Genomic DNA, 12,515 nt, shown 5'->3' with positions numbered 1-12,515 from the left:
CCTATTTCAGCTATTAAATAGTTGCCTCTACCCTTCCTAGTAACTAAATGTCTTGGAAGTATACACTGACCACACAAAGCTGCCTTGCTAGAAAAGAGAAGAAGGGAGGTACTGAATACTTCCTTGTGCAATAAATGTTAAAGCACATACAGTCATGTTAACTCAGGGTACATGAGCATACATTCTCAGTATAAGAGCAGCCTTAGGCTTTAAACCTGTATACAATATTGTGGGCATATCTCCCATGGAATTCAGTGGGGTTTCTGGATAGATGTGCAGTATTGCTTGTTGTTTGACCATATAGTTTTTATCATTTAAAAGCCAGGGAGTGCGGATTAAGAGATGAAAGACAGCCCCTTTGCGCTGGCTTGGGGGCAGCATCAGAGTGCAATGTTTAGATGCTGCACACTCTGATGCCACCCCCTTGACCATACGGTGGGCAGCTTTGCAGCACTCCGGCAACACAGCATTTATATGCCACACACCGCAGGACAGCTGCAAAGCCATGGTGGTGGAAGAAAAGCCAGCTTTTTGCTGGCTCAAAAAGGAGTGGCATTTTGCAGCTTCTTTTTGTGCTGGAAAAAATCCAGGTTGGAGCATTCAAAGGGGCGGCGTCAACCCAGCATTCAAAGGGGCAGCATCAAGCTGCCCCTTTAGGACCATTTGTTTCGGCCCTAAGTCTCATTGCCAGCAACCAAAGTATAGTATGTAACAAGTTTTTTCTTTTGTGCAGAACCAAAAATTCAACTACACATGGCTGAGACTGATCCAGCATGGAGAGTCCTGTATAGCACCAACTGATACAAAAGGGACACTGGGCCTGCATCCTTGTGATAAAAGAAACAATACCCTGAAATGGTTGCATAAATCACTAGTGGCTTTTCATCCAGAACTCGTAAGTGTAGCATTTGTAAATGATTCCCCCACCTTACTGTGGCTAAACTGGAAATGGTGCAAAACAATGGAAGCCTTTTACATCATTTCCATTTTTATCGCAATACCAGACACTCCTCATTCATGCAAAGAAATGGTTTCTGTATGCAATACTTTTCACTATATTTTATGATTAGCAGGTAATTGTGAATATTTGTTTCATTTTTAATTTATCTTGCTTGTCCTGAAAGGAGTCTAGGGTGGGGCACATGGCCATCATCCCACCCTTTTTATCCTAACAATAAGCCTGTGGGGAACACATGAATCTCATCTCAGGAGAAAGGTAGGATAGAAATTCAATAAACAAGCAAACACTAGGCTGAAAGATAAAATCTGTCCCAGAGTCATCCAGGGAGCTTTGAGGTTGTGTAGATTTGAACTTATTAACTCGTAGTCTGACACTGTAATAATTACATTACATTTGTTCTCAAGTAACAAGTTCAAATGTTTGAACTTCCAGGTGTCTCCAAACTATGATTTTGATAGCTGAGAATCAGGGAGATTGTAAAAGCTGGCTTGTAGATGTGTATCTGAAGCTCTTATGTTTCCAGTGAGGTGCTTGTGAAGGACAGTTGGTTTATGGAATTTTTGTAAATTCTTCACTTGGGAGTGAAATAGGCTAAACTTCTTAACTTTCTGCATTGACCATGAGACACATTGTGTGCCTCCAAGTCATTTCTGACTTATGGTGACTCTGAAGTGAGCCTATCACAGGGTTTTCTTGGCAAAATTTCTCGAGTGGTTTGCCGTTGCCTTCCTCTGAAGCTGAGAGAGTGTGACTAGCCCAGGGTTACCCGCTGGGTTTCTGTGTCTGAGCAGGGATTTGAACCCTGGTCTCCAGAATAGCAATCCAATGTTCAAACCACTACATCACACTGGCTCTCATGATACAGATAATGAGTCAAAAGGAGCAGCCATGCAAACATGATACAGATAATGAGACAAAATGAGCAGCCATGCAAACAGCATCAGAAGCAATATCTCCTTAGTGGTATTACTTTCCTGGTTTGTATGTATCATTCTCCATTTAGTTCAGTGGATAGGTGAAATTGTGGTGGCTGTTCTGATGGTTCTTGTTGTTCCTGGATTAGGACACTTAAAGTGTCACAGATCATTACAAACATATATTGGAGGGTACAATTCAAACAAGTTGAGACCACTTAAAAAACTGAATGCAGCAATAAAGAACAGGGACAAATCAAACACAGACAGAACTTGAATGGGGAAAAAAAGAGTTCAACTCAAAGGCAAACCGAAGAGGCCAGCAGGGATTTAGAGGAACAATTTAATTACTGGAAACCAAACAAAGTGAAATTATTTTCCCTTGCTGTCAGAAAACAATGAGGAAGAAATGCAGTGGATACCTCTGAAGTGATTTCCTATGTGTGTATGGTTGTGAGAGCTGGACAATGAAGCAAACTGATATGAAGAAAATAAACTCATTTGAAATGTTGTGCTGGAGGAGAGTACTGTGGATACCATGAACTGTCAAAAAGACAAGCAAATGGGTCTTAGAGCAAATCAAGCATGAACTGTCCTTAAAAGCCAAGATGACTAAACTGAGACTGTTGTACTTTGGTCATATCATGAGAAGACATGACTCAATAGAAGAGACAATGGAGCTTCCAACTTTTAAAAAGTGCAGGCAGAGTGCATCTGGAACCCAGCTTGGACCTGCACTGATGGCGGGCAGTGAATGGCAGCACTTAATAATAATAATATAATAGTTTATTTATATTTCCCGCCTCTCCCAGATGGATCGAGACAGGATTACAGCTCACTGAAATATACATAAAAACACATGTGACAATTCCCACCTCTATCCCGTATCCTGGCTCCAAAGCTCCAATAATGATATTTTGGTGAGGTAGAATAGGAAAAGAGAAAAACTGTGTTAAGGGTTAATAACTTCAGTCAATGAAGACGCAACACTCAGTTTGCTGTACCTGAGCAGAATTGTTGATGACAGGGTGACTTGGAGGTTTCTTCTTCATAGGGTTGTCATACGTTGAAGTCAACTTGACAGTAATTAACAACAACAAAAGCATTTAAATTTAGATCAATACCATTGTACAGTAGAATCAACCTTTCTGGATTATAAAACCACAATCTGTGTTCTCTGAATAGCTCAGGAATGAAGGTAGCCAAAGTAAAGCACTGGGACTGTATGTGGCACCACCCAAGGGTGCTTATTTGACACTTGACCCTTCCAACTCTCTGTACTTACCTTTTTCTTGCTCCTGGAAAAAGACAATGCCCCTAGAAGTTACAGTTCATCTTTTAATTAGGTTGCAGTCCCCTATTTGGGAAGGGGAAGCATTTTAGAAATCTATGCAGTCCTCACAAAGTTCCAGGGGCAGAAAATTAGCATCTAAATCTGCTTCAGTTGCTCATCTGTGATGTGGAGGGAAAATATCCTCAATTCAATCCTGGGTGTCTCCAGTTGAAATCTCAAAGTGAAGATAAATGCACCAGTTTGAGATGCTGGAAAATCACTCCAGTAACAACAGGGCATGGTAGAATAGACTGATTTTTATCAGTGGATCCACAGTATTGCTATTTTTTTAATGTACATATCTCTCTGTTGTTGTTGTTGTTGTGTGCCTTAAAGTCATTTCTAACTTGTGGCAACCCTAAGGCAAATTTATCACAGGGTTTTCTGGGGCTGAGATTGTGTGACTCACCAAAAGGTCACCCACCAGACAGGGAATTGACCCCAATCTTCAGTAGAATCAATCTTTCTGGATTATAAATCCACAGTCTGTGTTCTCTGAATGGCTCGGGGATGGAGGTGGCCAAAGTGGAGCACTAATCTTCAGAGTCCTAGTCCTTACACTCAAACACGCTGTGTGTCTGTGTCTGTGTGTGTGTGTGTGTGTAACATCTGTAAATTAAGTACATTATAGTTTAGATTCTAAGATTATGATGCTTCTCTAATGCATTTGTCCTAAAATTCAAGTTTTGCCTAATTCTTAGAATTGTGTGATGTGTGTATGTGCATAAAAACATAGGCTGGAATCCTGTTGGTCAGCTCAAAATATCTCAGACTCATTGAATCAGTTGTTGAACGACGAGTCAACATCTGATAAGTCCCATTGATATAATAAATCTACTCTATTTGGAACTAGCAACAGGATTCAAACTCACATTCTAACAGTTAAAAAACTTACAATTAGTTTTAAAAAGGTATTAGAAATCCCTCATAATCTCAGACCCTAAATTGTAGTTTGTCTGGGATAGTTTTGTGATCTCTCGGTATGAAGCAGTTCTTTATATCATAGATGGGTATACTTACGTCCATTGGTCCCTCTTGGGTCTAAGCACTCTGTGTTGGATTGTGGTTTTGCCACTGAAGAGTCTTTTTTAAAAAAAAAAAAATGGCCAAATACATCTACTGTTTTTATTGATTTTTCCTAATAAACCCTAAGCTTTACCATGCATTAGGGCTTCAGTTTCTCAGGGAGCTTTATCTTTCTGGAAGGCTATCCATAAAACACTCATTTGTAACACTTCAACAATAAAAACTAGTTTCTCTAAACTGTCTTGGTCAAAAAATCAATGTAATGACTATATTAGAAGAATCAGTCTAAAGACTATATTTAACTTTGTATTAGAAAAGAGTCATTTCCAGTCTTCAGTGATTTTTCTAAACATTATTGGAGTGCCAAAGGTAAATTTTAAAGTGCTTTTTCTCCATCTGAGTGTGTGTGTGTGTGTGTGTTTTAGCAGAGTTTTTCAGTACAAGGTGAAGGGAAATGGAAGGAAGTAATCACAATTATAGTATCTGATCGATAATCTTGTACAAAATCCTGATACTGAGGTCCCTTTCATTTATTCCTTCTTTTTACCAATCTTAGTGCAAAGCCTCTTAAAAATGAAAATGCTTCTTTCTGTGGCTGCAAGGTTTTGTGAAAGCATATGAAAAACGATTGGCCATTTAAGTTACCAGATAGCATGTCAGGTCCCATTGATGTTCTTTGATCGACTGCTGAACTTTGGGTCTTAAGACAGATTGGTCCCTGCCACAATAAAGAAAGTTGTGTTTCCTCCCCCACCCACCCACCCCAAAAATATAATACCTAGTTCAGCACAATTGGGCACAGATGATTGCACCTCTATGAGATTTAGCTGGCGGCAAGCTTGAGCTATACAATTTTATCCACTGAGGTAAAAGATCAGATTAGTTTTTATGAAAGCTTCAAATGCTACAGGAAAAGAGTACTGGCCCTGTGGGAGAAATGCAGCCTAAAGTTATCGCTGTCGTGTCAAACCAAAAGATGGATTTATTTTCTCCAAAGGTAATGTCTGTCCTCTGCCAGCCCACCTTCTATTTGCACTGTTTAAGATGAAGAAAAATCAACCACAAGCCAGTCTGTTCTTTAGGGGAAATCAGGAAGTCAAATTTACATTGGAGACATTTTATGTTTCATTTTAATAAATAATTTTAATTTTATTCCTATCCACAGACCATAAGACAGAGAAATAAGTCACAAAATTCAAACTGAAATAAACACATAACAATTCGATGCATAATTCAGTAGAGGTGGATTTAACAGAAGTAGTGTAAGAAAGCAAAAAAGTATGATAGAACAGGCACAGAACAGGTTGACTTTACAGTACCTGTGCCTTAGGGGCTTGACAGACGAGCACTTCTGTGCCACCCGTTTTTGCCCCGCATTGTTGCCACAGCAACTAAAAGGTGTGGCAGTGATGTGCTCCCTCTTGGGAACAAAAACAAGCTGCCAAAAGCAGCTTCCTGGAAGGGGCACAATTGGCGTGCTTGCACGCCCTGGTCACATCACTTCCAGCCAGCACAGTTTGGGTGCTGCAGCATGCTCACGCCATCATGGCGGCCCCCATGTGGACGAGGCCACACCATCATGGCGCCAGTGGTGTGCAGTAGGGCTCGGGAGTGTGCGGATGCTCTGCACTCCCGAGCTCTAAAATCAGCCCCAAACCATCGCTTTCCGGGAGTCTGTACCGGGTCTTAGTTTTCATAACTGCAGCACGAAACTTGCTGAGATTTTCAGTAATTGTTTAATTAGTGTCTGCTGTTAATGCAGAGATATAGAATTCATCAGAACTCCCTGCATTTGAATGAAGACAAAATAATATGAATTCTTACAATACAGAGCAATGGGAAATGGTGTCAATGGGCTTGTGGGCTACAGGGTTTATTTTAGATATTCCAATTTGGCAGTGTGTGTGACTGCATATCTGTGTTTTAGGGTCAGGACATGAGCTTCAAGCTTTGCATATGCCTTTCACACCACAAATGTTCTGTAGTTGTGCAGGCATGACCCACACAGCAGTGATTGTGCAGTCACATACAGCACCTTTATGCATCTAGATTTACCCACATGAGTGCCCTTTTCCAGACATTCAATATGAATGTGGATGCTGGAGCAGGGTTATCAGGGCATAGTCTTACAATGCAGATCCACATGTTACATATCTGCATGCAAAAATACAGGCAAGAGGCATTCATTTTTGTTGCGCTGTCATTACAGGGCACCAAGCACAAGCCTCAGTTACTGTACATGAACATCAATATATAATTATTTCATGGTACCTGAATTAATTTAAACTGGGCTTGAACATAACAGCTTCTCATTCAGTTGTACTGCATCTGAAAAGACTGCTTTCCCCGTACACCCAACAGAGCTACATTTAGGTTTTGTGTGAATACAGAGAACCACTGCAGCTTTGGTGTACATGTGTATTGTGAGCCATACAGCTCTAATGAACAATGAGTCTTTGGTGGCCAATATATGGTCTGAAAAATAGAAAGGAAATTTCATTTAGCCCTTTGAAAATCAGCTTAAATCAAAGCACTGCTTTTTCACTAGTTTGTATGTCACACCCAAGTTGTCCAGGTTTCTCTTATAAAAGACATGTAGTAAGTTTTGGGCAGCACTACAAAAGACTGACAGGGTGTGTCTGGACAGGCAGGTCCATAGTTTCACAAATAGTCCTATGAGTACAGAATCTTTGTATACATAAGCTCTGTTAATGCAGCCAGTTTTCCATTTGTGGTATATTGGGTATGTACCACAATCCCATGCCCTCCGTTTACTTCCTGTACTTGCATGATAACTTGGTAAAGTGTCCATGGGTTATGTATTCATCCACCATCTAGCGTGGCCAGTGGTCAAGGATATTGAAAGTTGTAATCTAGCAATATCTGAAGATCCAGAGCTGCCTCACCTCTGAGAATACACATTTGTTTAGATTCTAGCACATAAGTTCTAGTTAAAGCTTACATCTGAGTGGGTATGCATAGGATTGCATTGGTTTTGTCTCACAACTATTTTGTGGGTAGGCTTGTCTATGAGTAAAACCTATTCAGGGCTATCTAATGAGCTTACTATCTGAGATGAGATCTGTACCTGTATTTCTCATGTTCACCACTAGTTTCTTTAATTACAGGATGGCAGATAGATGGGAATTATGTTGCATTTAGTAAGTACAGTACCCACATTCTGGTTAGCCTATTCATATATACTCATAAGTTTTAATTGTATTATTTCTTCAGTCCTAAATCATGTGAATTTGTTAGTATCAGCTGTTTCTAAAAATAAATTAGTCTTCAGTTTTCCCTAAATAGGCAACTACGTATATATTTTTTTATTTGATTGAGCATTGTGATAGGAAAAATTGGCATATTGACTTAAGCTAATATCTCTTCAAATTAACCATGCACATCGCAGGGTTGCATGCAAATAGCAAAGAACATTTCAGTTAAAAACACAGTAGGAAATACATCCGTGGGACTATATGTTCTTCTTCTGAAAGAGCATATGTAACTAATTACCAAGGCTACCAATTTGTGATGAATTACTGGTTCCATTCAGACATTTGCCTTAATGAATGAGGACTCTAAGTAGAGGTAGACTGGCCTTATTATGCATGCTTTCTTTCCCCACCATGCTAATCATTAGCAGGAATGAGCAGCTTAAAGCACAATCCCATATCAACAGGACCAATAACAAGTAACCATGGTTTCACTTACCTGCATTTGGAGTGGGGGGAAGGTGTCTCTAGGCATCTGGAGGTCCTTTTGAAAACAGAAGCTAGTATAGTGGATCAGAATTAGGGAAATAGTGAGCAAAATGAGATGCAATAATGAAACTGCATAAGCAAACCAGGCCTAAAGCAGAGTACTATGTTTGGTGGCTAACATTTGAACATATAAACTGACCCTACTGAAAAACATTGTATCTGAAATCAATAAGAGTCGTGTTTGTGTGTTGAATCTGTACTGGTTTATGCATGCATGCAGGTCTTCACTAAATATTACCGTAAGTCATCAAGATATATGCTAGATTGGTTACTAGAAATGGTACAGTAGTGCAGGAAAAGCAGTATATTGTGTGAATGTCTGAAATCTAACCGATGACACCAGTGGACACTGCATAACAGTAGTTACGCAAATGGGATCTTCAGGCTTTGACTTGTTTATATCTGAAAAGAGAGGAAAATATGCATTTGTTTTCAGACATTTAGAATATTCACCTTAGATTTTCATCAACAATTCTGAACATTCCCTATAACATAAATCTCAAGATGTAATCATTACAATTTACATAAATTACAGTGTATCTCAAGGGTTTTTTAAAAAATCATTTGGTTCAGTACTTGTAATAATTAACTCATATTTCTCAAAATAAACCTGGGTCATCCCTTAAAACAATGCAGATATTGTCATAATAGAGAATATAAAAGATAGAATGCAAAATAATCAGAATATAATCCCTGCTTTTTCAAATTTTGTATCCCAGCACTTGGGCTTGATTAATAAATTATCCAACTTACTTTTCATCATGGTAAGTGTCCTACTTCATCAGCTGAGAAATAATGCAATAGGAAAGCCAAGATTTCCTTCCACAAATTATCCTATATTGCATATGCCATCTGGGATTATTTCCTTTGCATGATAATTACTATTCAGACAGCAAGAGTTTCTACTCTCTGCATTTTCAAAGAATTAATAAGCCATGCAGCACAGAAGGTATAACAAAGTTGTGGTCTGAGAACAGGTGGACATTTTGGATACTGTCCAGAACCCCTGTTCAGTTTATAAATGAACTATACATATTAAACAGAGATAGCCAGAAAGGATATAATTTGTTCTCCCTTCCTTACTGCCAAAGCAGTAGCAATTTATTAAACCTGTACATAAAATACATTTCCAGTGTCTTCTTTTTTTCTCTCCATAGATGGATCACATTGTCTTAGAACATCTTCCACGGGCCACATGTTTGGAAGTGGATCAGTCTCAGAAGGCCCTGAGGGCAAACATTTGTTCCTCTTCCAATCCTTATCAGAAGTGGCAGTTTGGAAATTACTATACTGACTGAAGAGAAAGATTCACAAACCAGACATAAGAGCTGCTTTGTAATCCAATGAATCCAGGAATGACAGCTGTGAAACTTGTAATAGCAGCAAGTGCAAAACTGACAGCTCACTTCCAAACCACAGCTGAAACTCGTCCATTTAAAAGAAGCATATGGACAGATCAGAAGAAGGGGCATGGGTGCAGCTGATGTAATGTGGCCTGACACCAGACATAGATGTGTCACCTCTTGCGTGTTATGCAGGGTAGGGGGGGCAAGGAAAAACATGACAGAAAAGAGGACTCAATTCTAGAGTTTTTTTCTGCTATAACTATGGTGGCTTACCTGGTAAAGATTAAATCAAACACCAGGGCTTAGTTGTTGCTGTTTTTTAAGAGGAACTATAGAAATTCTCTTTGTCTCTCTTTGCATCAGAATACTAACCTTTGGAACCTTGTAGGTTTATATATCTCAAACCTTCTCAAATGTATGGCCTGAGCACAGGAGCCAACAACTGTCAAATTGGATTGATGGTGGCTATGAGGTGAATACTTGGCCTCTACATTCAGGGTCAGGGCAAAAGTCTAACTCTGTGGTGAAAAGCAAAGGCTTCAAAATATCTTTAAAAACATGCAAGCAAAGCCCTCGCCACTGACACTTCTGAGAAATTAAAGAGACACTCAAGCCAATATATTGAGACTATAGTGCCGTATATTCCGGTGTATAAGACGACCAGGTGTATAAGACGACCCCCAACTTTACAACTTAAAATAGAGTGTTTGGGATATACTCACCGTATAAGACCACCCCTCTCTTCCATGATAAGTCAGAAAGGAGCTGAAGGCACACAATAACAGTAGCAGCAGCGGCAGAGGAGAAAGAGGGGGGAGGAGAAAAAAGGAGAAGGAGAAAGAAGAAAAAGAGGAAGAAGAAGAAAAATAGGAAAAAGAGGATAAAAAGAAGAGGAGGTGGAGGAAGAGGGAAAGAAGAAGTGGAGGAAGAAGAGGGGAAGAAGAGGAGGAGGTGGAGAAAGAATAAGAGTAAGAGGGGAAGAAAAAGTAGAGGAGGAGGAGGAGAAAAAGAAGAGGGGAGGAGGAGGAGGAGAAAGAAGAAGAGGAAGAGGGGAAGAGGAGGAGAAAGAGGAAGGCCCAAGCTAGCTGTCTGCCTTCTCCCGAGTCAGGGGAGCCGCAAGCTCTCTAGGACTGGCGTGGCCTTCTGATAATGTCCCTAGAGTTGGAAGAGACCCCAAGGGCCATCCAGTCCAACCCCCTTCTTCTGCCATGCAGGAAATCACAATCAAAGCATCCCTGACAGATGGCCATCCAGCCTCTGCTTAAAGACCTCCAAAGAAGGAGACTCCAGTACACTCCAAGGAAGGAGGGTGTTCCACTTTTGAAATAACAGCATACACAACATTATTTCACCCGCCTTAACAATTCCTCCTGCCCTTCCTCTTGGTGCATCTACAATGTAGAATTAATGCAGTTTGACGCCACTTTAAGAGCCGCTGCTCCATCCTATTGGAATCCTAGGATTTGTAGTTTTATAAGGTCTTTTGCCTTCTCTGTCCAAAGAATGTGGGAGGGGGGGCTGTCCAAACTACAAATCCCAAGGATTCTGTATGGATGGAGCCATGGCAGTTCAAGTGGCTCCTATTGGAATCCTAGGATTTGTAGTTTTATAAAACTTATAAAAACTACAAATCCTATGCTTCTTTGTGGATGGAGCCACGACAATTAAAGTGGATGGTGCATTCTACTTCTACGGTGTAGATACACTGTAAGAGGCATGTGAGAAAGAAAGAAAGAAAGCCTCCAGCCAGACTCCTAAGGAGCAGCCTGGCTGGTTTCTCTGCATGCCAAGAGTTGTTGTTTTTCTTTTTCTCTCCAGTTAGCCAAAGAAAAGAAACAAAGGTCCAAAACACAGGGCAGCAGTAGTCCAGTTTGAGAGCACTTTAACTGCCTTGGCCCAGTGCTTGAGAATCCTGGGAAATGGAGTTTATTGTGGCACCAGAGCTCTCTGACAGAGAAGGCTCAATCTCTCACAAAACTAAATTTCCCAGAATTCCTTAGCATTGAGCCAGAGCACTTAAAGCAGTCTCAGATTGCATTATTGCTGCAGTGTGTTTTTGCCTGGCACCAAAAAGTGGGTCCTTCCTTCCCAACTGACTCCGGAGCTCTTTCTTTCCCCCAACAAGCCTCCATCCTACACAAGGGAAGGGAAGAGGAGTAGGAGAGGCAGAGTGCGGGAAACCCTCTGCTCCTTCTCTTGGGAAGGACTGAGCCGAGTCAGGAGGAAAGGTAGAAAGACCTCCTGCCGTCCCTCCCCAAAGGAATGCCACCGCCCGGGAAAAGGAGGACAGGAGGGGGGAGGGGGGAGGGAGCAAGGAAGGAAGGGAAGAGAAGAAAAGGAGGAAAAAGGGAAGGAAGGAGGGAGGGAGTCTGGGAGAGAAGGAAGGAGGGGAAAAAGAAAGGGAGGGAAGGAAGGAAATGGTGGAGAAAGAGAGAGAAACCTAGGAAGGGGAAGGAAGAAGGGAGGAAAGGAAAGGTAGGAAGGGAAGGGAAGGGTGAAGGAAGGAAAGAAGGAGATGAAAGAAGAAAGGGGAGGAAGGAAAGGGAAGGGACACACCATGCGGCTCCTTTGCCTTCAGGAGAAGGCTTGCCGCTGTGGGCTCTCTTTAGGACCCACCGGCAGGCTTGGCTTTTTTTTTTTCCGGTGCACAAGATGACCCCCGACTTTGGGGAAGATTTTCCTGGGCTAAAAAGTTGTCTTGTACACCGGAAAATACGGTAATCAGAAATAAAGAGTATTTTATGTGCCGGGTTTCTGAAATTAGAGCTGCCTAGATAACCTACACATTTTTCCACACATAGCAAACACAACAGATCTGTGGTAAGAACTGGAAGCAAGATCCTGAATTTTGTATTCCCATTAAATTTCCACCCCGGTGGTCAGTACCAATGGGTTTTCTCAACTCTATTGACCATGGTTCTTGCTCCCCATGTGGGAAATCTTACACAGAAAACTGCACAAGCACTTCCTATGGAAAGGTACTGTAGAACTTCCCACAATAGTAATTCTAACTTCCAAAAGAGCCAGTGGTTTGTAGCCTCCAACAGCTTACGTTCTGAAGCATTACCATCAGTGTGCTTGCTGCTTGGATGGCAATAGACAGCAATTATATTTGGACAGGCACTTGCAAAGTGCAGGCACTTGATAAGTGAAGAATTAATTTGCTGAAGAACT

General features: G+C 41.0%; 1 protein-coding gene across 3 annotated transcripts in view; it reads left to right on the top strand.

Annotated features, from left to right (window-relative positions):
- The window catches only part of GALNT5 (polypeptide N-acetylgalactosaminyltransferase 5), a 46,046-nt gene extending 36,407 nt beyond the window's left edge, over window positions 1-9,639 (top strand). For 2 of the 3 annotated variants that reach the window (XM_089519989.1, XM_089519988.1), the window contains exons 9-10: window positions 734-895; window positions 9,153-9,639. In XM_089519989.1, the coding sequence (XP_089376115.1) occupies window positions 734-895; window positions 9,153-9,293 (303 nt within the window). In that variant the 3' untranslated portion in view covers window positions 9,294-9,639. Of the gene's footprint in view, window positions 1-733; window positions 896-7,362; window positions 7,396-9,152 lie in introns of all 3 variants that reach the window. The other variant, XM_089519990.1, reaches the window with a different exon arrangement.
- The last annotated feature ends 2,876 nt before the right edge of the window (window positions 9,640-12,515 follow it).

This window comes from Sceloporus occidentalis, unplaced genomic scaffold (assembly GCF_023333645.1).
Source record: "Sceloporus occidentalis isolate IW3139 unplaced genomic scaffold, rSceOcc1.0.p SCAF_4, whole genome shotgun sequence".
NCBI lineage: Eukaryota > Metazoa > Chordata > Lepidosauria > Squamata > Phrynosomatidae > Sceloporus > Sceloporus occidentalis.
The sequence above is the reverse complement of the archived record's forward strand: the minus strand, read 5'-3'. Positions and strand labels throughout refer to the sequence as shown.